General features: G+C 43.7%; 1 protein-coding gene across 2 annotated transcripts; it reads left to right on the forward strand.

Annotated features, from left to right (window-relative positions):
• Window positions 1–1074: 1074 nt before the first annotated feature.
• Window positions 1075–25277, forward strand: DNAJC21 (DnaJ heat shock protein family (Hsp40) member C21). 2 transcript variants are annotated; one of them, XR_014779570.1, is made up of 13 exons: window positions 1075–1350; window positions 7699–7792; window positions 9352–9475; window positions 9680–9802; window positions 10292–10596; window positions 11445–11596; window positions 14017–14104; window positions 16819–16977; window positions 17371–17413; window positions 19865–20037; window positions 22149–22224; window positions 22743–23140; window positions 24633–25277. XR_014779570.1 is itself a non-coding variant. In XM_084783709.1 (12 exons), exons 1-12 carry the CDS (start codon window positions 1254–1256, stop codon window positions 22908–22910), a joined length of 1602 nt encoding a protein of 533 aa, XP_084639835.1. In that variant the 5' UTR covers window positions 1075–1253; the 3' UTR covers window positions 22911–23218. The 2 variants fall into 2 exon arrangements, 1 of the variants encoding a protein (XP_084639835.1); XM_084783709.1 differs by lacking the exon at window positions 24633–25277 and having other exon boundaries at window positions 22743–23218.

Genomic DNA, 25277 nt, shown 5'->3' on the forward strand with positions numbered 1-25277 from the left:
CTTTCTTTTATCCTTCTTTCTTTCCTTTTTTTACTTCTTTCCTTCCTTCTTTTCTTTTCTTTCTTTCTTTTTTTTTTGAGGCTTTGTTTTATCAAGGTGCATGTTGTTTAAAACAAGACATTTCTGTGATGGCGCATGCCTGTAATTTTAGCACTCTGGGAGGCAGAAGCAGGCGGATCTCGGTGAGTTTGAAGCCCACTTGGTCTACAAAGCGAGTCCAGGGGAGCCAAGGATACACAGAGAAAGCCTGTGTTGAAAAACAAAACAAAACTAACTAAACCAACCAAACAAGACATTTCACGACACTGATTATGACTCTTTAGGAAGAGTAATTGTTATCATGTGGACATTTTCTGTTTAATCTATGTGTAAAAGAACCTATTATGTTGGTGGAGGCCATAAATCCAACACTTGGGAAACAAGTTCAACTCTCATTATGTAGCCCAATCGAGGCCTTGAACTCACAGAGTGGGATAATTAAAGGCGTGGGTTGGAACTCCCTAAATACTCTAACTGGTCTCGCCTCCTGGGTGGGTGCTGGGATTCTTACCGAGGCCTGGCTTTTGGTTTGCTACCTTAAAATGGTTCAAAAACTGATTTAAGGAATAATCTCATTTATACTGTCTTTTATCATATTGGTCAAGATGAGAGAAGGAGAAGGAGAAGGAGAAGGAGAAGGAGAAGGAGAAGAAGAAGAAGAAGAAGAAGAAGAAGAAGAAGAAGAAGAAAAAGAAGAGATCCTAGGAAGTGCTAGCGGTAAAGAGTTACTGAAACTAAGCACCTCACTACTTGAAGCCAGAGTTGCCTCATCTGCGAAATAATCAGACCACGGAGAAGGTATTTCCCGGACCGCGTCCCACGCCAAGCCCACCTTGCCCTCCACTCAGGCCGGTGCCGCTCAGCCCTCTGTGCTCCTCACAATGACTCCCGTCGCGGCTCCCCCTCCCCCTCCCCCGCCCAGGCCCCGCCTCCGCGGCGCGCGGCGCCCCCGGAACCCAGCCCAGCCCCCGCCCATGCGGAGCCGCCGGCGCCGCCTCCTCCGCGCGCCCGCGTGCCGCAGCCCGCGTCGTCCGCCGCCGCGCGCCTCCGCCACCCCGCGCCGCTGTCGCCGCCGCCGCCGGGCTCGCTGGCTGGCGGGCTGCTGGCGCCGGGCTCCCGCCGGAGGAGAAGACAGCCAGCGCCGCCGTCGCCGCTTCGGCCCGGGCCCGGGTGCCGGCCCCGCCCCGGGCCCCGGCCCCGCGTCCAGCCCCGCCATGAAGTGTCACTACGAGGCGCTGGGGGTGCGGCGCGACGCCAGCGAGGAGGAGCTCAAGAAGGCCTATCGGAAGCTGGCCCTGAGGTGGCACCCGGGTAGGTGGCCGGCGGGCGGCCCTCCTCACGCTCCCTCCTCCGCGCCGCGAGACCCCGGCCGGGCCGCCGCCGCCGACCTGCCTGGGGGTGGGGCACACGCCCCGTGAACGCCGCGGCCCTTTGCCGGCACCGCCGGGGAGAAGCGGGCTCGGTGCGCAGCCGCCTCTCGGCCCCCTCACGCCGCCTGGCCGAGCTTCAGCCCCGCGGCCGGGGAATGGCTTTTAAAAACTGGCCTGCTCGCGCCCGCCTTCGAAGTCCCCAGGCTCCCGCAGAGCTCGCCCGGCCCGGGCCACGAGGTTCCCGCGGCGAGTTGTGCTTAGGTGGACGGCCCAGCGAACTCTGCGAGGCTTCTTGGGAGTTTGCTTCCCCGGGGTGGCTCGGTGTCGCTGTAAAACGGGTCTGTGTGACTTTTTCGAAGTCTGGTCTTCCAGGCTGCGAAACTTAGTAGTTGAATCCCGTCTATTTTGAGATTCCTAGGAGGCTCTCCGCTTCTCTTGGTACCGGGAATTGAAGCCAGCGCGGCGCACCTGCTGGCAAGCGCGCTGCGGTCGAGCAACACCAGCTGGTGTTTTGTTCTTTCGGAAAAAGGGTTTCTCTTGTAGTCCTGGCTGTCCTGGACTCGCTTTGTGGACCAGGCTGGCCTGGAACTCACAGAGATCTGTCAGCCTCCGCCTCCCGAGTGCTGGGATTAAAGGCGTGCTCCACCACGCCCGGCCCAGCTCCAGTTTTTTTTTTTTTTCTTTTTGTTTTTGTTTTTAAATAATTTTGAGATGGGGGTCTCACTCTGTTGCCAAGGCAGCCTTTGAACATGTGATCCACCTGCCCCATCTTCATGAGTAATTGGGATTACTGCCCTGTGCCGCCAGGCAGGCGTGGGTTGTTCCACGTGTTTTCTCTTCGTGGTAGTTTACCTGTTTGGGTTTGTTTTGTTTTGTTTTGTTTTGTTTTTTAGTTTAACTTTAACTTTAAACAGTTCATTCCAGAGTCTACATAAGATGGCTATGCACATATACATGACTAAGAGCTGCCAGTATACAAACCTTATTTCAGTGGTATACACTACAGTTTTGCTTAAAAGAGAAACAAGTGTACCACGGGATACAAACATTGTTAAACAGTTTTTCTTACACCTGTCCAGAAGATGCAAGTCGCATGTACCACTGTATAATGTGTATATGTACCACTGTATAATATGTAGATTCCGAAATGCTAACACAGAAACCTTAGTGTCTTGTTAGGAAACCATGCCTTGCACACACGAATGTTTAACTACTAGTATGAGCAAAGCAGTGTAATTGCCATTTGGGTTAATAGGCTAACTCATAAGCACTCAAGTCATGGGGATGAAGCTTCCATTGTGTGTTGAAAGACACTAGCCTTCTCCACAGAGAGAACCTTGGGCTGTGTCCTGTTTCAGGAAGAGCACAGTGGTGGGTGGGCAAAAGGTGTCCCAGGGGGCTAGAGGGCAGTGCTTACAGGAAGGCTGCAGAATGGTTTGGAAGAGTGGAAGGAAAGCCTGGAGATTCCAAGTGGGAAGGCCTACAGTAGATGGACCCAGGGAAAGCAGGTATTGGTGTGGTAACAATAAATGAGAGGTGTATGTGTGTGTACACACACGCCTATTGAAAGGGCAGAAGCTTTATCATAGCAGGAAGTCAGAAGAAATAGCCAAATCAAGCCCAAAGAAAATGTACAAGTGGAAGAAAAACAATGTCCTAGAGTAATTGGTAATTACCATTAGAAGCCGAGTTAGGAACTAGAAGGAAGTTGGAAGTTCCTTGACTTTCAGAATGGGAAATGGCAAAGCAGGGAATTCTAAGGGCAAATATATATGTACATTTGAAGATAAGTTTAAAAAAATTCTTGGAGTGTAGACAAATCAAATTGTAGTGAGCCTTGGATATTAGGCTAAGCACTATGTATTACTGTTGCTATTATTTTGCTACCATATAGAGTCCACCCTGGTTTTATTATAATGTCCTGGATGGTACCATGAAGGCAACTGGGGCCGGAAGAAGCCTGGAGACAAGTCAGGAAGCATCCCGGTGGTCAGGGATGGGTCCTTGGGGCTGCAGGGAGGAGAAAGGTCCAGGTGGCGATGATGAGCTGGACAGTTCAAGGAAGGAAGGAAGACGACTTGCTGGTTGACTTTAAAGCCAAACCTGTTAGGAACTGAGTGCAGTGGCTGCTGAATATTATGACTCATAGCATCCTAAATATCTTTAGGTTGGAAATGTTTGTATTTTGAATCAGTCAGGAGACAAGAATTCAGTATGCTTGCTTCGTGGGGCCACTTGGCCTTTCAGTCAGTAAATTATGTGTGTAAGGCACTGTGTTAGGCATTTTGGGAGCCAAGCCTTGATTCAGAGAAGTAGCCTTCCATAATTCATCCCGTGACTATTCCCTGAGTGCTTTGCTAGGAGAAGAAAGCAAGAGAGGTCCCTGCCGTGGTTTGGCCCTGCAGTCTGTGGAGACACAGGAAAGAAAAGGCAGTTTGAGTCCTAGCAGGGAAGGGCTGTTTGAGGGCTGATGAATCCTCACACTCATCTCACCAGCTTTGTGTCTGTGAGTGAGGGATGGGACAGGCCACCCCGGAAACTTGGCTGCGCGGATGTAGTATCTAGGTAGAAGACGGGGTGATAGGGTGGCAGCCTATTGGAGGGAGGAAGAGGGAACATAAGAGAGAGGCCAGCGTAACCAGCTAAGTGCGAGCAGTCCAGGAGGGATGGGGGCAGTTCTGGAGTAGGATTTTACCCGAAGGGCTTTGGTAAACCATAGAAGAACTGGAAACACAGGGTGATAAATGCAAGTTTTTCAATTTCCTCTCTGGTTGTGACGTTGCAGTGTTTCGGTGAGGGAGGCCAGCCTGGAGATGAGGCCAGGAGGACCAGTTTTTCAGTGTGAGGGGAGTGGCTAGAAGACAGAGCACCGGGTCAGGGCTGAGGTGGCAGTGGTAGTAGAGATTATTAGTTAGAGGGAGTAGTGACTAAAGTGCCAGTGACCAGGCATGGGCCTGTACCACCACAGGACGGCCATAGGAGTGCTGTGGCAAGAGGAATAGAGACCTGCTGAGAAGGATGCTTTCTCAGAGCAAGGTTTTGCAAGGGACAGTCCAACAAGATCTTCCAGAAGGCATTGTAAAAATGGGGTAGGAGATAACAGCAGAATATAGAGACGTGTCAAGAGAAAACTATACTGAAGAGGGCAAGAGTGGATGCCTGGTAAAACTCAGTGACGGTCTGCAATACCCATGACAAAATGTACACTCTTTTCTGCTTGTTTTGTTAGACGCCTACTGTTTACCTCAGTCAACACAGTCATCTAACTCAGATGCACTTATGTAAAATGAAAGCCATCGACAGATTGAAAACATTTGGAAAAAGTTATACTCAGAATTTAGATGTTGGATTAGATGGCATGTCCATAGGTCTTATGTGTTTAGAAGCTTCAGCTTTCTACGCATTCTTCGTGCAGGGAAGAAGTTGGGCAGGGTGCAGTACTGATGAAAAGGAACGCATGCACTCGTGTACACGTGGCAACCGCTTTTGTTTTATGTAAGAATCAGTTGCCAGCTTTTAAAACTTTTAGGTTATTCAGTTTGAACCACATTATTGTGTCTTGACCGAAATATTTGAGACTTAAAAGTTTCTTCCATTTTCCTAGGAGACAAAACACAAGTGTAGACTGGCAGGGACACTGTAGTTGTTAAGCAGCCCCTCTTGAGGTGTGCTTCTTGAATGATGAGATGAATATTGGAAAACACCAGTGTCCAAGGGCTTTGGCCTCATCCTGTTTATGAATGAGTTATGAAGACATACAAACCTTAACACTTGTCAAGGGAGCTTCACCTTGAAGGAGCATGAGGGTTTTGCCCAACTGCGTGCAGCAGGAAGGTGGGTGTTGGAGCTGATGCAAAAACACATTTCTTTTTTCTCACCTTGCCACGAACGAGGTGACTAGTTCTGAAAGCTCTACCATGAAGCCATCAGAGACTTGCTGCATCATCCTCACCATGTGTGTTAAACCCTTGAATCAAACGGAGTCTGAAAGGCAGAGTGGCTTTGTCTGCAGTGAGAGCTTGGGACGGCAGGTCTCTCCCATGGCCCTGTGGATTGCTGCCTCGCAGCTCTCAGGTGGGCCCCTTGCTTGGCAGCCAAAGTGACTGTTCAAGATACTAGTCACAGAAATGGGAAAGGAAAGGGTAAAGAAGAGACCAGGGTTTATGCTAGCTGCCTTTTAAGGAAGATTCGTAAAAGCCATTCACTGTAGAATATTTTTCATAGATTTTATTAGCAAGAGCTTAGTCACATGGTTACACCTAAATGGCTGAGGAAGGAGTTCTTACTACAGGAGCCAGGTTCCCATCATAAGGCCAGGGTCAACTGTAAGCCAGAAGAAAAGAACAGTGAATTTTGGGTATAACTTGGTCTGCTACAGTTCTTGTAACTGAGAGCTGAAGGTAGGGTTCAGCAAGTGGGTTAAGGGCACACTGTAATAAGGAGCACCCAGGCCCATACCTTTTCACCAAGTAAGAAGTGTTTTTCCTAGAAAGCATCACTTAGTAAACTTCTCTTTGATTTTATTTTAGTTATTTTTCTATTACTGTGATAAGATGCCATGACCAAGGCAACTTACAGAAGAAATTTGAGTTTATATTGTATGTATGGTTTCAGAGGGTTAGGCCATGATGGCTGAGCAGAGAAAGGTGGCAGGTCTCTGGAGCAACAGCTGAGAGCTTAACATTTTGATCTGCAACTAGGAGACAAGGAGAACTAATTCAAATGGCCCTAGTCTTTTGAAACTTCAAATCCTGCCCCAAGTAATGGATCTCCTCCAACAAGGCCCATCTCCTAATCCTTCCCAAACAATTCCACCAACTGGGATCAAGTATTCAAACATTTCTCAGTCAAAACACATCTGATTGGCCAATTCCGGCAGTCTTCAAATGGATGCACTCTAAAAGGGGAGTTAGAATTAGAGGTGGAAATTAGTTAATGTAAGACTGCTTTTAGTTTCATAGGATAGAAGAGTCATGGCAAACTACTATGCTTGGAAAAGTATCAGTGTGAAAGTGGCTTGGGATCAGGTGATGACAAATCAGGAGGCAAGATGCCGTCACTTAGATAAACAGTAAGGCTGCATGGCTGTTTGGAGAGAACAAATTCTGTCGTATCTTTTAAACTCTTAGAAGGCAGATATTGATTAGTAGCGTAAAGAACTTGGTATGTACCATGTTAGATTCAAAATGTTTAATTTATGAATATATTATCCACTTATGATGGAACAGAATTATCAAAGCCTTAGGGTTTAAAATGGCAAACAACAAAAACAATATGTATCAGTTCACTGTGCAGAATCTAAAGGTTCTGAAAAGAGTGTGGGAGTGGCTTAGTTTATGGCTTCTGCTAAGACTGTCTCACCACACTGGGGAGGACCTGCTTCTAGACTCCTGGGCATGATTGTTGGCAGTCTCTGTTCCGTTCTTCCCTCTGTTCTTCACCCACTGAACATCATCCTGTGAAACTGTCTGTGTTCCTCACGCTGTGACATGAGTAGGCCAGGAGAGGGCAAAGGCCCAGAATGGGAGCTGCTCTCCAGACCAGTCTGCTCTCATAGCACACCTTGCATTCCTTCTGCACCTGCTGTTGGGCAGGCTAGCACTGTTGATGAGAAGGGGCCTGAGCAAGGGTGAAGTCAGAGGCCACTGCTGGCTGCCACTTGCAGGCCTCTCTGTGTGCCCCCAACCCCCACCCCACCGGGTGTATTTATGTGAAAAGGTGCACATCTGTAGGTCGGAGGGCAACTTACAGGAGTAGATTCTTTGCTACCATGTGGGTCTCAGTGGTTGAACTCAGACTGTCAGGCTTGATGGGCAGCATCTTTATCCTTTATCTGTTGTGTTATGTTGCCAGCTCCTACTATTTAAAATGTGCGTGCATGAGTGCGTGTGTGTGCGTGTGTGTGTGCGCGTGTGTGTGCGTGTGCGTGTGTGTGTGTGTGTGTGTGCGCGCGCGTGTGTGTGTGTGTGTATGTGTGTGAGTGCGTGCGTGTGTGTGTGTGTGTGTGTGTGTGTGTAGTGCGTGTGTGTGAGTGCGTGTGTGTGATATGCGTATCTGTGTATATGTGGGTACATGGCGTACATACAGGTATGCCATAAGCGTACGTGGAGGTCATGTGCAGGTTAGAGGATGGACATCTTACTGGACGACAGTTTCTCTAAGCTGCCTTGTGGGTTCCAGAGTTGTACTCAGCTCTTTAGGCTTAGGAACAAGCACCTTTCCCCTCTGAGCCGCTTTGATGGCCCACACTTCTACTTTTTTCATGACTAAATTTCTGTTCCTTTAACAGATAAAAATCTGGATAATGCCGCAGAAGCAGCTGAGCAGTTCAAGTTAATTCAAGCTGCATACGATGTGTTGAGTGACCCTCAGGAAAGAGCGTGGTGAGCATTGCATTGCTGCTTTCATCCTCGTTTACTTTGTTAGCAGGAATTGTCGTATGGTTCCTTAACCGGTTAGTACACTGAATGGTTTGGGAGTGTTCTGAAGCATCTGTCACCTCCTGGTTAGGTACAGTGCAGTAGGTGGGCAGGAGGGAGCTTGGGGCATGACTGTTCCAGCTGCGGTGCTGTCCATGATGAAGCAGGCTTGGTGATCTACCACAGCTCCAACTCAGATGCTGTGAGTGGTACTCACCGAGAGGGGTTCCTTTAGTGTATGGCAAGTTGGTTACTACACAGGAAGGAAGTTTTGTCTTTAGCAGAAATTCTTATTTTAATGCAAGGTTATAATACATTTCTATAGAGTACCTAATTAAATCTTTTTAACAAAGATGAGCTCATCATATAGTTTCATTTTTGTAACAAGATTTTGTGTGTTTGAAGTTCTGAGTTTTTGGCTTCTCAGCTCAGCTGTAAATGGATAGGTTTTGAACTTAGGCATAATAGTGAAAATCCTGCTGTTAGCAAAGTGCTGCTATCAAAAGTCATCTGCTTGAAACAGTGTACAGCACACTAACTTCTCAAAGAGAAAGGGTAAAATGAAATTCTTTAAAAAAATTTTTTTAAGCCACGTAGAAGACCTCCAACTTCTCTCTGACCAAGGACCTTAGAACTCTGACCTGAAGCCAGATAGATGCACATGCCTGCAGTGTCTGCCTGTGGTCACTGTGCTCAAGGGAGTCAGTCACCTGGGCTACATAGAGGGACATTCAAGCCACCTCTGGCTACGTAGGGAGATTCTCACTCCCAAACCCAAAACAAGATAATTTGCCTTCCTTTTACAGTATTGGTATTCCACTCTGGCTTCCTTTTATTTAATTCTTCTCTAAATGTTAGCTTAAGACCCCTTAAAGCTGCTGCCTGGTAATGCTCCTGTTAGCTGGCACTTGTTACCATTTCATGGCGAAGAGCCCTGCCATTGCAGTGGAAGGGACCTGCTTCTGAATTCTGGTCTTGCTGCTTACAGACTTTATGGTGATGAACAACCTCTATTTACTACTACTGAGCTTCAGTTTCCTGTTGTATCAAGCAAGAGTGATAATAAATACTATTGTAGGCTTCTTATGAAGAATAATAACTGGCTGTGGGTGTGTCCTAGGTGACATTTATATCAATGTAAATACCGTTTTCAGGTAAATGTTGGCAAATTCCCAGGGCGTAAATGTATGGACCAGATTGTTGTGTTCAATACTGTACCATGTATTAGTTCTCTTTGCTGGGGGCTTCAGCTCCCTGCTGAGGGAGAGGCTAGAGCTTCCAGTCGATAGGGGCCACTGTTTTATATGGCAGCACAGACTGCAGGCATGGTTTTAATCCTCAGTTCCTGAAAGTCTCACAAGTCTTAGTTTTCAGATTTCTTAAACATCATGAGGCTATCAGTTGCAAATACTTAAACCCACTATTATGTTGATTGAGAAGAGCAGAGTTCTTGTGAATTTTTATGTAATTACATTTAAAATCAGTCCATTTTTGTCCAGCTCTTTCCTCTTTGAATCTTTTAGGTATGATAATCACAGAGAGGCCTTACTTAAAGGCGGGCTTGATGGAGAATATCAGGATGACAGCTTAGATTTGCTTCGTTATTTCACTGTTACCTGTTACTCTGGTTATGGAGATGATGAAAAGGTAAGCTAGGGGAATTTCTACTTTCTCCTCGAGTGGTTAAGTGAAACTCAAATTGTAATAGAAGGTAAACGCACATCTGTTGGGTGCGTGTGCAGGCCGGGCACTGGAGGCAGCGAGGGCGGGGACCCGTACCGTGTCAGCACCAGATCCTGTCTCTTTTCTGTGCTTAGCCTGATTCTCTGGCTCTCCTTTATGTCGTCTTAGGGCTTCTATGCAGTGTACCGTGACGTCTTTGAGCTGATTGCAAAAGAAGAACGTGAATGTGTGTCAGAAGGAGATGTGGAGGATTTCCCAGCCTTCGGCGACTCGCAGAGTGACTACGACACGGTACAAGAAAAACTGCTCTGCGTCTTACAGTTTGCTTCTCTCTGCGTTTCTAGTTTTACAAGAAACCACTTTTGTCCTCTGGCCTGTCTTTCTTTGTCACTTCTCCCAACAGAGCTTGTAGCTGTCTCATAGTGCCCACTCTTGGCTTGTTCTACTCTGGTTGTAGTAGTCTGTCTGTGGCCAAGGAGACTGTTTTCTTCTCTAAATCTGCCTTGGAGAGTTTCTCTTCCTGGAAAATCTTTAAGAGCACGGTCTTCTCCAGTGATTAACAACGTTCACGAATGAGGGTCTAGAGTGAGCGCCATCATGCATGCACAAAGGCCCTGCGCTCAGTCCTCAGCACTGCGGCAGCTAGACAAAGCGCACAACAAAAGTCATCTTAGATACATGGAAGGAAAGCTAGGAGATGTTCTAATCCTTAATATTTACTGCCTCTTAAATACATCTCAGTAAAAACAAGATAATTTTGCTCATTTTCCTTGTCACTAGGTGGTGCACCCTTTCTACGCTTACTGGCAGAGTTTCTGCACACAAAAGAATTTCGCTTGGAAGGAAGAATATGATACACGGCAAGCCTCAAACCGCTGGGAAAAACGGGCGATGGAAAAGGAAAACAAAAAGATTCGAGACAAAGCAAGGAAAGAGAAAAATGAGCTGGTGCGTCAGCTCGTGGCCTTCATTCGTAAGCGAGATAAGAGAGTGCAGGCGCACCGCAAGCTCGTGGAGGAGCAGAATGCGGAGAAGGCCAGAAAGGCGGAGGAGATGAGGAGGCAGCAGACGCTGAAGCAAGCCAAGTATGCACTGTGGAACTAGATCCTTTCTGCTGATGTGGGGGTCAGTGTGGCCGTCAGTAGGGTGCCTAGCATGGTAGAGCATGCCAGTGGGAGCCAGCATGAAGCTTCCAGGTTAAGTTTGGTCATCCTCATGGCTTATAGCTTATAACATAGTTTATCTTAAAAAAAAAAAAAAAAAAAGAATTCTGGCATTGGGGAATGCTTTTTTCTCTGCTATGTAAACATCTCTGGTTTTGGCTACATATTTTTCTTCAGAGGTCCTTTAACTTAAGATCTCTTCTTCTACTGAAGTTTGTTAGTAACTGATGCTAATTGAATTCTTATTCAAGGGTCTGTTTCAAATGCTCTTCTGGTCGCTCTTTCTTGTGAGGAAATGAGGCATGTAGCTGCTGTGTCACAGCTGGGGGTGGGACTCAAGAAGTCTAACCCAGAGCCCTGCTCTTTAAAGAAGGCTGTGGGTGTGGAGAGGGCAACTTGCATGGGCCAGTCCTTTCCTTCTGTTGTGTGCGCTGCAGATTCTGGGGCCTGGCAGCAAGTTTGCTCTCCTGCGGAGCTGTCTACTAAACTGCAGAGCCATACTGTTACTACCAGGCAGTATCTTGTACTTGTTTGTGACACTCTACACTTAGTCACCTAAAGACTTTGCCTGAGCTGCTGAGGATTACAGTTCAAGTCCTGTTACATAGTAGAGCAGCTAAAACCAACCAGGTGCCAGTGACTGTCCCCAGTCCTGGCTGAGTGGGTGGTGGGTTTTCACTCAGTGGCAGCATGGGACAGGCCTCTCGGCTGGCCTCAGAGCCACGTAGGGCTGTGCTTCCCGCTGGGATTGAGCCTTGCTGTGTGTCTAGACTGGCGGAGCAGTACAGAGAGCAGAGCTGGATGACCATGGCCAGTCTGGAGAAGGAGCTCCAGGAGATGGAAGCACGGTACGAGAAGGAGTTTGGAGATGGGTCGGATGCAAGTGACGCGGAGGAACAGGAGCCCAGAGATGGATTGAATGGTAATTTTTCTTGCTATATTAAGTGATTTTGGGAAATAAATGTTACTGTGTGTACTTAAAGCCTACAGTGGTCCAAGTGTAAGGCACAAGTGAAGAACAAATGAAAACCCAGAGAACACTTGACTTCTGTTTCATTGGTGCAGTGCCACAGCTTCAACTTTGTTGTTTTCTAGAAGGACCTAGGAATTGGAGCTCCTAGGAACAGTTAAAGAATATTTTGTTAAAGCAGTGTGTGAGTTGCTTGCTGTTTGCTTGTTTTTTCAAGACAGGGTTTCCAGGTATAGACTTGGCTGTCCTGGAATTAGGTCTGTAGACTGGCTGGCCTCAAACTCAGGGAGCCTTGTTTCTGCCTCTGGAGTGCTGGGACTAAAGGTGTGTGCCACACGCCTGGCAAATTTTAATGTCTCTTTTAGGACAGTAGTTGTTGTAGAGGAGTCTGTTTGCTCTGTGTCTTATTTCTCCCACTTACGACATAGGGAAGGCACTTCTTGAAGTACTAAAATACTTCTTTTCTCTCAGACAAGCATGTATTTTAAAAGGTAAGGCTTAGCCATTTGAGGACTACCTACCTGCAATCCTGACTTGCTCATGATGATTAGCTCTTCCATCCATGAAACTGATCTGAATATAGTTTTCTAGTTTTACTTATTTATAAACTGTAGATTTTCAGTCAAGTAATTCAGATGATAAAATGACTTTTTAAAAAATTATTAAGATATGTTTTTTTAATTAATGAGTCTATTATGTACCTTGAAAAGTATAGAACAATATAAATGTGAAATGATCTAATTATATTTTTATAATTTATAAAGATCTTTCACATAGAAGACCTTGATTGGTCTTTTGAAAATATTCCTTAAATGGTTTCACTAATGGAATTATCTTCAATTAAGTGATGAAAAAGATAGTAGTCTGAAGTTGTAGGATACGCCTGAGAACATAGGAACACTTTAAAATCCATCTTCTTTTTCTTTAAAGCCAGACTTCTTCTTAACTGTGATGTATTGAAGATGATTCCATGTCTGGGGAATATTGGAAGTACTTGTGCAATTAGGAACTTGCGTGACAGTGGCCCTGCCGTGTCCCTCCATTTTACTTTTGCACTTGGAGTGACTTTCAGTCAACTGTGGTTTGTTAAGTGGAATAATTCAGTAATAATGCCACTGCAATTTACGTTGTACTTTGGTTTGTGTAATATGATACAATCTTGCAGTGTCCCACTTTAAGTCTCTGTGCAGAGTATCTACACAATACGTACCTTTCTAGTGACTGAGTAGGTCTTAGTCACTAGCCAAATAGATATTAGATCAGTTACGCTGGTTTTATAGTACTTGTGGTCAAATAACTTTTATGTAATGATGGCTCCAAAACATGAAAGTATGGGCGCTTTGAAGAAAGCCATAAAGTGCTTTCTTTACATGGAAGATGAAAGTCTTTGAGGCAGAAAGAAAAGGAAAAGATCATATGCTGAGATTGCCAAGGTGTCCAGGAAGAATGAAGGTTATCAGAAATGGAAGAAAGCCGTTCCTGTTTTGCTGTCAGGGTTCAAAGGGTAAAGCTGTAGCTTCATACACATTTTTATCAGTATGGAGTTGAAATGGAAAAGGCATTAATTTATTTGGTTCTATACTGTCCAAGGTATTAGGCTTCCTATGTTGATAAGGGATCTGTTGAAATTAGCACTGAGCATAGGACATAGGTTGTGTTTGGCTGTTAATAATATCAGTCAGAATGTCTTTCAGAGTCTTACAGACTGCAAAGAACTGAAATGTGGAATATGAGACACTTTGGAATCCTTATTGGTATGAATATAAATCTGAAAGAGCAGGCATTTTACTTCTTTAAAAGTAGAATCTAAGAAATATGTGGAGATTTCTATTTAAGGTTTTAGTCATTTAGATCTTACAGATTGTGTTGATATCAGTTATTTTATTGTGATAAATCTCGGTTTATGAAAATAGTCTGCAGAAACAGTGTTAAGCTGTTTCTGACCTCAGTGGTAATAAGAGGACACTGTACAACAGTCTTGAGTGTGTTAGGTGGCTCACAGCTTGACAATATGTCTGAGGCAAATTTTTATGAAGAAAATAGAAAAAAAAAAAAGCTAAGGTAAAGGCATTGCTGTGTTACTTGTTGTTTTTGACGGGGCTTACATTTAGAGCTTTAAGCATTTTCTGAGTCTCCTGAACAAATTTAAGAAAAGAACTTGAAGGATGAGGTAATTAATTTGAATTCTTCCTTCAGAGACAATGGTGTTCAAAGGGAAAACTCAAATCCCAATAGCATTTGGTTTTTTTTTTTTTTTTTTTGTAAAGAAATAAACATTTGTATCTAAGTTGTATGTGTCTTGAAGTCCTCACTAAGGAGGAACGTTTTGTTAATACTTTAGTATCTTACCGTAGTCTTTTTTTCCCCCACAGGTAGAGACAGCGAGGAGGCTGAGGAGGCTGAGGTTTATGATGACCTTTACTGCCCAGCTTGTGACAAATCCTTCAAGACAGAAAAGGCGTAAGTTTCCATCCTTGAACTCACCTTCTGTTTTGAGGCAAGGTTTAGCACTGTGTAAGTGCTCGGGAGAATATGGTTGGCACAGTTTGATCAACAAGGGTCCCCATCCTCTGTGGACTCTGGTTTGCAGTAAGAGGAGGTGTTTGTGCAGGTAGGCCCGTTGTACCCTTGACGTAGTCCAGCATTCCTTTATGCTGTTTCCAGAAACGCAACTATGACAATTCGGAGTTGGCACAGGTGAGGAAATGAGACCAAACCTTATCTCTGCACTGCTGGTGTGAAACTTACTTTCACCATCGCGCTCCTTTCTTCTGGTGGGAACCACTGTAGAGAGAGGAAGAGAATGGGAGAATCTGAGAGCTGAATCACCAGGGAAAAGAAGCAAAACACCTGCTGTCAGACAGAAAGCGCAGAGATGAGCGTGGGGCTGTGGGAGTCAGCCGAGGGGTGTACCGCACAACCACGGGAAAGGGGCCACGGTGGGAAGAGAAGCGAGAGGTAGAAACAAGAAAACAAAAAGTAACACATTTTTAAAATAATTTATATCTTGGAAATAATTATTATACCTAAAGAAAAATGACAAGACTAGCATACGGTGCACTCCTTAGCTTGTGGTTCACATGTCATTTATTTGTATGCTTGCTCACTTTGCACACACGCAGGCTTGTAAACGTGCACAGGCATACACTTAGTTTCCCCCGGTAATTTGAAAGTTACATAATGCTTCTTGACCTCTAAATATCTCTTTATGTAATTTCTCAGTAACAAGGAAATGTTATCATTTTAAGAGATTGTAGCATTGATATGTACACTCATCTAATGTCCATATTCTAGTCTTGTTAATGTGCTGTGTTTCCTCATTTTAGTACAGCGTCCATGCTGGGACTGTGGGATTGAGCTTGTGTGTTTAGCTTCCTTCAATCTGGAACTTTGTTATTTCATCTTGATCTTGTCTTTAGCCCACTGACAATATACTAACTAGTCCTTTAAACAGCTCTTCTCTTTCTGGTGTTGTCCCTTTATTTATGATTAAGCTTTGGTGTGCATTCACATGTGGGTGACTGCACAGCTGTGTTGTGTTTTCTCAGGGTCCCAAGTCTTCTGGCACTTAACGTCCTTGTTGGAGCTGAGTAGTTCCTCACTCAGTCTAAGTGGTTCTCAGTTTTTTGTGCTGTCAACTTAGAATTTTTTCCTTTGAAGTCTCCTAAGAAACATTAAACATTTTTCTTCAATGAGCTTTCTATAACATCTGAAATACTCCAAAGTCCTGAACTTTTTGAGTACCACATATCAGAAACTCTAGCACCTGACCTGTGAGGCTATTAGTCAACATGAAATGTGTTTACAATATTGCATAAAATGACCTTCTGGGAACATGTCAAGGCATTTGTGCTTTGGATTGGGTCCAGCTGCAGAGTACCTCATTGCATTTGAATAAATATTCCAAAATATTTACTTAGTGGCAGAAATTTTGGCCAAGAGAAACCTACCTGTACTAGCCTTTATAATGGAGTTTCAGTGATGCTTGCCAACTCCTCTTGAATTTACTAGTCAGCATTTGAGCCTCTCTATAAAACAGAACCCTCCTCTTTCCCCATTTACTTTTCTGTTGTTGAATTTTTTATATTTCCTGTTAGTGAATTTAGATATATATTTCAGTGATTTATACATTTCTCTTACCCTGTTCATGTTTACATGTCTCCAGATCTGTAAAGTAAAAGTCCTTCATACCAGCTCCTAGGTCTTTTTAACATGTCCTTATTTTGAGCATTTATTTTTTTAACTCAAGATGCCTTGATTTCTCCAGAGTACTTTGCTCTAAGGAGGATTTTAGTGGAAAGGAACAAAACAAAGAAGAACCAAGAAAGCCAAAAATCTAAGCAGAACATGCGTTAAATAGCGGTGACACAAGTTCAGTGCTCTGGCTTTTGTTGCTGGTCTTGTGGTGCTCAAGATCAAACCCAAGGCCTGTCTGCATGCCCGGCAGCCGCTGAGCTGTACCCCGAGCCTGCAGCTCTACAGTTTCATGTTTAGCCCTGGTTTGTGGGATGTCTTTGGCTTCCTGTATATCAAATAAGTTAATTTTGCCTATGGAGTTTTGGGATACCTGTCTGAACTCACGTTTAGGGCACTAAGAAGGAGGTAAGGGTATGCTGTTGAAAAAGCAAAAGCAGGTGGACTACTTTGTGTTGTTTAAGGCTTGACAGCACCTCTTCTCTAGGCCCTGCGTTCCTCCCTGTGCATTTAGGATGTGTGTCTTACAGTTTGCAGAGATCCCTAGAAGCCTGTGCTGTGTGTGTATGAGTGCTCTGCCTGTATGCACACGTGCATGCACACCAGCAGGCCAGAAGAGGGCACTGGATCCCAGTATAGATGTTGTGAGCCACCATGTAGGTCCTAGGAATTGAACTCAGGACCTCTAGAAGAGCAAGCCAGTGCTCTTAACTGCTGAGCCATCTCTCCAGCCCAAGAATTTGGCAAGAAAATACATTTAAATAAAAAGGAAATAATGAAGGGAATGCTGGTATTGGCAAGAAAGAACCCAACTCCTTCATGGTCTAGCAAGATTGTGATTCTTTGCAATCCTGACAGACTTCTATTACTCTATATGAAATCGTTATACTTAGCCGGTTCAGTGGTCCAGTCCTCCCACAGTGCACCTGGGCACATGCGATTACCAAAGCATCGTCACTTATGTCAGATTGTCCTTTCAGCATGAAGAATCACGAGAAGTCAAAGAAGCATCGGGAAATGGTTGCCTTGTTAAAGCAGCAGTTAGAGGAGGAGGAAGAACAGTTTTCAGGAGCTCAAATGGATGAAAACTCACTGAATGCCAATTCTGAGGAAGAAATGGAAGATATACCAAAGCAAAAGTAATTCACAGAAATAAATGCCACTGACACTTTGTCACATTAGAGATGACATTCAAGTTTGTTTTCTGTCAAGGAAGTCGTTACCCTGCAATTGTCTGCATCCCCTCCCGGCTAGCAGGAACCTTAGAATGTTAAAATGAGGAGTAGAGACCATATGGCTGACATTTTTGTAGCCTATGTAATAACTATATTGAAAGGAATTTCCTTCTCATGCAGTTGGCATGCTAATTAATCTTTGTCCAGTATTGCCTAAGATAGTGGTGTGAGCATTTTCTCATCATTTTAATGTTTTATGATATTACACGTTTTTAGTATTTATTTACCATTCTTTTTCAATATTTTTTATTTTTACTTAATCTTCACAAAGTCATTGTGATTTATGTTTGCCCTTAGGCTTTCTAAAAAACAAAAGAAAAAGAAACAGAAATCAACACAGGTATGATCAAAGGTTTCTTTCTAACTCCTACAAGAAATATGTTATAAATAATGCAATACCTGTTATAGATTTGAAGTGTACTTGCTTATTCATTATACTCGTATTAAGGAGGAGGAGTTTCATTGTTATTTTATGTTGGTTGTGAAATTATTTTCTGTGTTGGTGTGCGTGATGTGTGTATGCCTTTAAGTACACACTGGATGCCTGAAGAAGGTGTTGGTATCTCCTTTTATCATGTTCTATGTTGTTTCTCTAAGGCAGAGTCTCACTGAACCTGAAGCTGCAATTTTCCCCTCGGTTGGAAGCTAGCAAGTCCCTGGGATCCTTACTGCCACCTGCACATATTGGCATTTGTTGGCGATAGGCAGTGCTCATGTGTTCTGCGGGTGCTGGGATTCGGTGGCGATAGGCAGTGCTCATGTGTTCTGCAGGTGCTGGGATTCGGTGGCGATAGGCAGTGCTCATGTGTTCTGCAGGTGCTGGGATTCGGTGGCGATAGGCAGTGCTCATGTGTTCTGCAGGTGCTGGGATTCGGTGGCGATAGGCAGTGCTCATGTGTTCTGCGGGTGCTGGGATTCGGTGGCGATAGGCAGTGCTCATGTGTTCTGCGGGTGCTGGGATTCGGTGGCGATAGGCAGTGCTCATGTGTTCTGCGGGTGCTGGGATTCGGTGGCGATAGGCAGTGCTCATGTGTTCTGCAGGTGCTGGGATTCGGTGGCGATAGGCAGTGCTCATGTGTTCTGCAGGTGCTGGGATTCGGTGGCGATAGGCAGTGCTCATGTGTCCTGCGGGTGCTGGGATTCGGTGGCGATAGGCAGTGCTCATGTGTCCTGCGGGTGCTGGGATTCGGTGGCGATAGGCAGTGCTCATGTGTCCTGCGGGTGCTGGGATTCGGTGGCGATAGGCAGTGCTCATGTGTTCTGCGGGTGCTGGGATTCGGTGGCGATAGGCAGTGCTCATGTGTCCTGCGGGTGCTGGGATTCGGTGGCGATAGGCAGTGCTCATGTGTCCTGGGGTCTGAACTCAGGTCTTCATGTGCTCATCATTCTCTGAGCAGTCTCTTCAGGCCTGTAAAATTGTTCAAAAGGAAATGGTATTAGTACATTTTCCTCCGTGTGTGCCTATAAACTACTGTAGTATATTTGAAGATCTTTACATTGAACTCCCCTGATAGGAATTAACTGAGCACCATTACTTTTAAATTGGATATAACTGATGATAGAATTTTTCAGTCAAGAAAACAGTTACAATCTGGACATAAAATCAGGGTGTTGGTCATTATATAAATTTAGTCTATCACAGAAGGCTTTAATCTGTGATTTTAAAAATAATATTTTTGTGTGCAATAGTCTCATTCAAAATAGATCAAAAGCAGGGCAATGGTGGCCGCGTGCCTTTAATCCCAGCACTCAGGAGGCAGAGGCAGATGGATCTCTTGAGTTCAAGGCCAGCCTGGTGTACAGAGTGAGTCCAGGACAGCCAGGGCTACACAGAGAATCCTTGTCTTTAAAAAAAGCGGGGGGTGGGGGGGGGTCGTGAGAATCAAAGGCCTTAATGTTAGACTTGAAATGTTCCTAGAGAAACACAGTAAAGATTGCTGCCTACCTGTCGTTTATTAGTTAGTTCAGGAGGAAAAACATGTTAAGGGAGAGAACATAGGAGTGTGAGTGTGCTCAGAATAAAGCAGCGTTGCATTCCATAGTGTTTGCCAGATACCTTTCGCTGATGACTGTCCTTACTGCTTATCTTGACTGTAAAATGAATGTTCCTCTGCAATCCAGGACAGTCATCTTGGATTTTCCTCTAACAATCACTGAATATTGCATTGCATTGTGCCTGGCCTGAATGTATACTTTTTCCCTTTCATTTTTTCTAATGTATTGCCTTTTTCCATATTATTGAATGGATATCATTAGAACTATACGTTAAATTTCTTTCTCATTCACCTATTCATTTACAGTTTTCTTTAATCTCTATATTGAGCATCTGGGGGCTTGTAACTTTGCAAGTTTTGGAAACATAACACAAACTGTTATTTAGGGGGTAGGGAGATACTTTAGTTGGTGAAGTGCCTGCAACATAGTATGAAGTCCTGAGTTTGGATCCCCAATACCTATGTTAAAGCAAAAAAGACAAACATGGTTGCATATATCTGTAGTTGTACTGGGAGGGCAGGGATGAACAGCTTCCTGGAGCTAGCTGGTAAGCCAGCCTAGCCATCAGTGAGCATCTGGTTCCATGAGAGACCCTGTCACAAAAAGATAGGGGATGGTCATGGAAGGTGTGCCTCTGGCCTATATGCACACACATACACACACACACACACACACACACACACACACACACACACACACACACACACACAAACACGTATGTATATACATACACATATGAAAATGAAGCCATTACTGTTAGGCGGATTGGTTTTATAATGGCATGTATGTTTTCTAGAGTTATGATGACAATTTCAATGAAAACGGAACTGAAGAAGGAGGAAAGATTGATCCAGAAGATGCTAAGTTAAGTGAAGACAATGCCAAAGAACTAGAAAATAGGCCACAAGAAAATGTCTGTATCTCAGAGACCACGGAAGCCTGTGGGGATCCAAAAAGTGAAGCTAAAAGGTAAAGCAGTGTCCTCTTGTCTCCCAACTGCTGAGTGATTGATGGTAAGGTCATCAAGGGTGTGTCAGCAGAACCTCCTCTCATGCCTGCATTAGGTGTAAACTACAAGTGTGTACATAGCCTCACAGACACAACTGTATATGGATGAGGTAGCGTGCTAACTACCACTGTCACAACGATAATATCACCATCACTGTGGTTCAGTTGTGGTTTCTCTTATTCTCCTGGAAACTCTTACTTTGCCCTTAACAATCCTGTGGAAATCAGGTGACTGCTGAGTCTCTCCCCTGTTCCACTTCGCTGGATGGTCACTAAGTCATCGTGCCATGTCTAACCTCAAGATGTCAGACCACAGCTCAGCATCATCGTGCCTTCCTTCCCAAAGAAGCCCTGGTGGCTGGGCAGGCTTAGATCATGGGCTGTTCCACAGTGATCCCGCGGCTACAGTGGGCATGAGGACTGCATCCCAGGAGAGCTGTGGTCCCTGGGCCCTCCCACATCTAGCGCTGAAGTCGTTTTCATTTCCCATGTGGCCTCTGTGTGAATGCTCCCGTGGGGACCGTAAAGGAGTCTTGGATTCGGCAGCCGCTGAACAGTTCAGCTTCTCATGCTACTGTGTGAGAAAAGGACTCAGCTCAGCTGACTTCTTTTTTCTTCCTTTTTTTCTTTTTTTATTAATTTATTCATAATACATCTGAATTGTTAGCCCTTCCCTTGTTTCCTCCCATTCCTCCCTCCCTCCCGCTTCCCCCCTTCTCCCCTCCCCTGTGTCTGTGACTGAAGAGGACCTCCTCCCCCTGTATATGCTCACAGGGTATTGTGTCTTCTTGGTAGCCTGCTGACTGACTTCTTAACTGCTGAGGAGTGGCAGGACACGCCATTTTCTCACCTAACCCTTCATTGATTTTCCAACATACCTTTTTTGGGTTTAGCCCTTCACTGCTTCTCCTGTGGTGCTGTACATAGTGAGAAGTGCTTCACGTCTGTCGTTCCTCAGCAGTTAGGAAATCACCTGACTTCTCTTTCTTTTCACTGTAGCTTCAGCTGTTCAGACTTGAAGTCTTCTTGCCTCAGTACCCAAACTTAATGAGGCACACCATGCTTGCCTGTCATCTGAGCACATGTAACACGGCAAAGAGCTAATTAGAGCTCACAGAGGAAAGCAACTGATGGGGGGGATGTTCAGGACTCAGGCAGAGCAGGAACACCTTCAGGGCTGAAGGGTGCTAGGAGAAAACACCAGCGCGGCAGAGGGACATTGTTTTTGCATTATTAGTTTTGTTGTTAGCATTTTCACACATTGTACTTTTCTCCTAGTCACTCAGATACCATTTTAAAAAACGATTTATTTATTTATGAGTGCTCTGTCTGCATACACACCTGCATGACAGAAGAGGGCATCAGATGTCAGTATAGAGGGTTGCTGGGAATTAAACTCAGGACCTCTGGAGGGGAGCTCTTAACTGTGGAGCCATTTCTCTAGCCCCTCAGATACCATTTTTAATAAAAGTAAATTTCTTAATATATAATGCATTATAATGTTTTTATTCTCATTTCACTGTGGAACTGTTAAAATGTTTGTCACAGACTAGATCAGGAAGTTGTTAGTTGGGCATGGTGGCTAACACCAGTAGTAGTCTTTAGGAGGCTGAGACAGGAGGATTACCATGAATTTGAGGGCAACCTGGCCTACACAGTAAGCTCCAGGCTAGCCTGAGTATAGTGTGAGATTTGTTTTAAAAACAAACACTACTCCATAGGAAAAAAGTTAATAAATGTCATGTACTGGTGATAGGGCAGGCTATAAAGGAAATGTGATGTCCTTTTCTCATAAAAATAACCATATATAAATATTCAAGAGTGTTTTGGGGGTTATTGCTTTAGCAATTGTTTTAAGTAAATTCTTTAGTTTTGTGCCAAATTTAATTTTTATCTCCCAAGTTGTTCTTTTTTAAAGCTCTTTGTTGACTTTGTGGAATTAGCTAAATTAGTCATTAAAATGAATAAGTCAGCTTGACTCATACATTTTATTTTTTGAGTATTTTTGGAAGTAAATGACAACTAGAAAAGAATCTTAACTTTTGTATTATACCAAATAATTTATTTTCCAGTGTTCCTAAATCCAAAGGAAAGAAAACCAAAGATGTGAAAAAATCTGTCAAAATCCCTGCTGAACCACAAACCATGGTAGGTCAAAAGCGAAACTCACATATCCCTCTTTGTGGTGAATCTTGTTCATGTCTTAAAGATGTTAGTTTGTATTGAATGATCTTTTCAAGGATTTATTTGTAATTCTGTCTCTACCTAGTTATAAATATGAGCTATATAAAAATATATACACAGCTATCATATCTTTTTACTCTCAGTAAAAAGAAGCAATGGGAAATACAAGATATTGACAGAGTTACTATTTTGTTTTCTGTGGCTATAATGTAAGAAAGACCTTGGGGGTAAGAGTTATGTGTGCTAAGTTGTGAGGTACAGACTCTTGTAGTCCACGTGCTGAAAGCTGTGACAGTCTCAGGCTACCAGAGCTGACAGTGCTGCTCTCTTACCTTCTGAGAGCACCTGCCTTTTGGTAGCTGTCAGTTTATAAAAACATCCTTATTTTACACTTCTTTGATGCTTAAACTTGACATTAAATCATAAATCATAAATCATCAGCCTACCACTTACCTCTGACGTCCTTTTACCCTCTTCCTCAGAGTGACAGCCTCATCAGTTGTGCGACCTGCCATAGTGAGTTTCCATCCCGGAATAAACTGTTTGATCATCTAAAGGCTACTGGTCATGCAAGAGCAACTTCAGCTACGTCATCTTTAAACAGTCTAACAAGTAGTCGGAACAAGAAAGAAAAGCGTAGAAACAGATAGAAATCCTGCCAATTCCTTTTTTTTTTTTTTAACTGTCTCTAGATTCTGAAACCAAAAACTGAACTGAAATAATCTAGAGTTAAAATTTCAGTGATCTGCAATTTATTGCATTGTGGAAGATTATTTTTATCTTATAAAGACATTTTTTTGTTTAATATATATTTTTAAACATTTCACTAGTGATTGAATTCTACTTTGCCATCTGAATTCACTTGAATGTTTCATGACAGGTAAATATTATAAATGTGTATCTGGAGTTCTCGTGTGAACAGAAATGTACAGGGAAAATTAAATTATTTTGACACATACATGTGCTCCTTATGTGTCAGTGTTTTAATTCTGCAGTTTTTTCACTTACTATTTTATTTTTATGCTTTGATTTCTCAAAAACTCTGATCTCTTTGAAAACATCACAGCTTTTCCCCACACTTGATACCATGACTCCAGTTCTGAATATAAAATAGCTTATAAATAACCAGGGGCCGGCTCCATGCCCTCCGTCCTGAAGGACAATGGGAGAACAGAACTGCCTGCACATATATGGCTTGGTTCAGGCATGGTGTTTCTGCAGTTTAGTTGTGTTGACTCAGTTTGGTATTTGGTGATCATGAGGGATTTTGTTCTCCTGTTTGAATTGTCGGCTATTTAGTTTACCCACACTTCCCTTGATGTGTGACAGCTGTGAAGAGCAGTGCCTTTAATTACTCTTCATGGGGAAAGTGTTCTTCATGCCCCTGCCCCCACTGTGTCCACAGGGTTTTTGTTCTGTGTGTGTGTACACACACAAACACACACACACAACCATTATTCACTGGGGTGGGATGGGGAGACTGTCTTCTAGTCCTTTAAAAACAACAAGCAATCATGCAGGTTCTTGCTGTGTAGCTTAGATTAGTCCTGAACTCAGACTCCTATGGCTTCAGCCTCCCAAGTGCTAGAGTTATAAGCTTATGCTACCTCTTAGTTATAAAAACAAAATCAATCTGTCTGTCTCTGTCTGTCTCTGTCTCTGTCTCTGTCTGTCTGTCTGTCTGTCTGTCTGTCTGTCTGTCTATCTATCTATCTATCTATCTATCTATCTATCTATCTATCTTTGGAGACAGGATCTTGCTGTGTAGCCTTGGCTGGCCCGTAACTTGCTGTGTACATGGGGCTATAGCCTTTAGCTCACAAAACCTTGTGTCTCTGTCTCCCACATGCTAGGATTAAGTGCCACCATAACTAGGCAGACAGTTTTCTTAATGGAACATTTTAGAAAAGGGTGATACTTAAGACATATTTATTCTGTAGCAGTGCTGGATGTAAAATACAGAGAATAATCATTGCTGGGTGTGATCAGCATCCAGAGAGGCACAGGGAGAATCACAGCTGCTGTGATCTATGTCCAGAGAGATACAGGGTAGATGAAATAGGCAGTTGTTTAAATTGCCTTCAGAGCAACTTTAACAGAGCTTGGAATGTGTGCTTTCTAGTCAATGGAGTACTTTCTGTTTTATCCTTAAAAAATGAGTGACTCTTCAGAAGTTGTAAAATGCTTAGAGTCCTCAATGACATTTGTAATATGTGGTAGAGAAAAGTGCAGTGATCATTTGGGTCATTCTGTTGACACTTAGAACTGTGCCATTTTAAAAAAAAATGGTAAAATACATAAATAAAATGCATGAATAGTCAAATCTGAAAAGACCCTTGCCATTTAATGTGACAATCATTTTGTGCTTTCAGGTGAGCAGAAGGTAAAACTCAGGAAATATCAAGTGTTCACTGTCAAGAAATGGGAACATCTTTAGAAGCCCAAGTTATTTAAGTAGGTGATGTCCAAGGAAGTTAATGGTGTGTAGCATTATAACCAAACAGATCTCATTGTATGCCATGTACAAGCTGTGCAAGGGGCTCAGCAGTGGACTTGTAGTTACAGTAGCCATGAAGTTACAGAGGCTATGAAGAAGAAATTGGGTAAATTGCGACCTATTTATAAGATGGCAAATGGTTGGGTGGTAAGACTGAATGACAGATACATATATTCTGGATATCTATCCCGTCGCGGGTGGATGTGGAAATACTGAGTGAAAAATAATTTGTCAAGATGCTATGTATACCCTGGGCACAGTTTTTTAAACTGCTGTGCCGGCTGCTATTTATGTAATCATTTCCCACTAGTAAGAAAGAGACATTCAGAAAAGTGGTTACCTCTGGAAACGGAAGGAGAGAAATGAAGTGGGCAGGCTGTCAAAAGGATGTCAGAGTTCTCTAATCTGAAAGAATTGTAAGCGTTTGCTAATTTTGAATGTTGGTTACATTACACTGCTAATCACAAAACCAATTCCAGGAAAATAATAAATTGCTATTTCAGTAGCAAAGTTACATGTA

Source organism: Acomys minous, assembly GCF_964271855.1.
Source record: "Acomys minous genome assembly, chromosome: 5".
Classification (NCBI taxonomy): Eukaryota; Metazoa; Chordata; class Mammalia; order Rodentia; family Muridae; genus Acomys; species Acomys minous.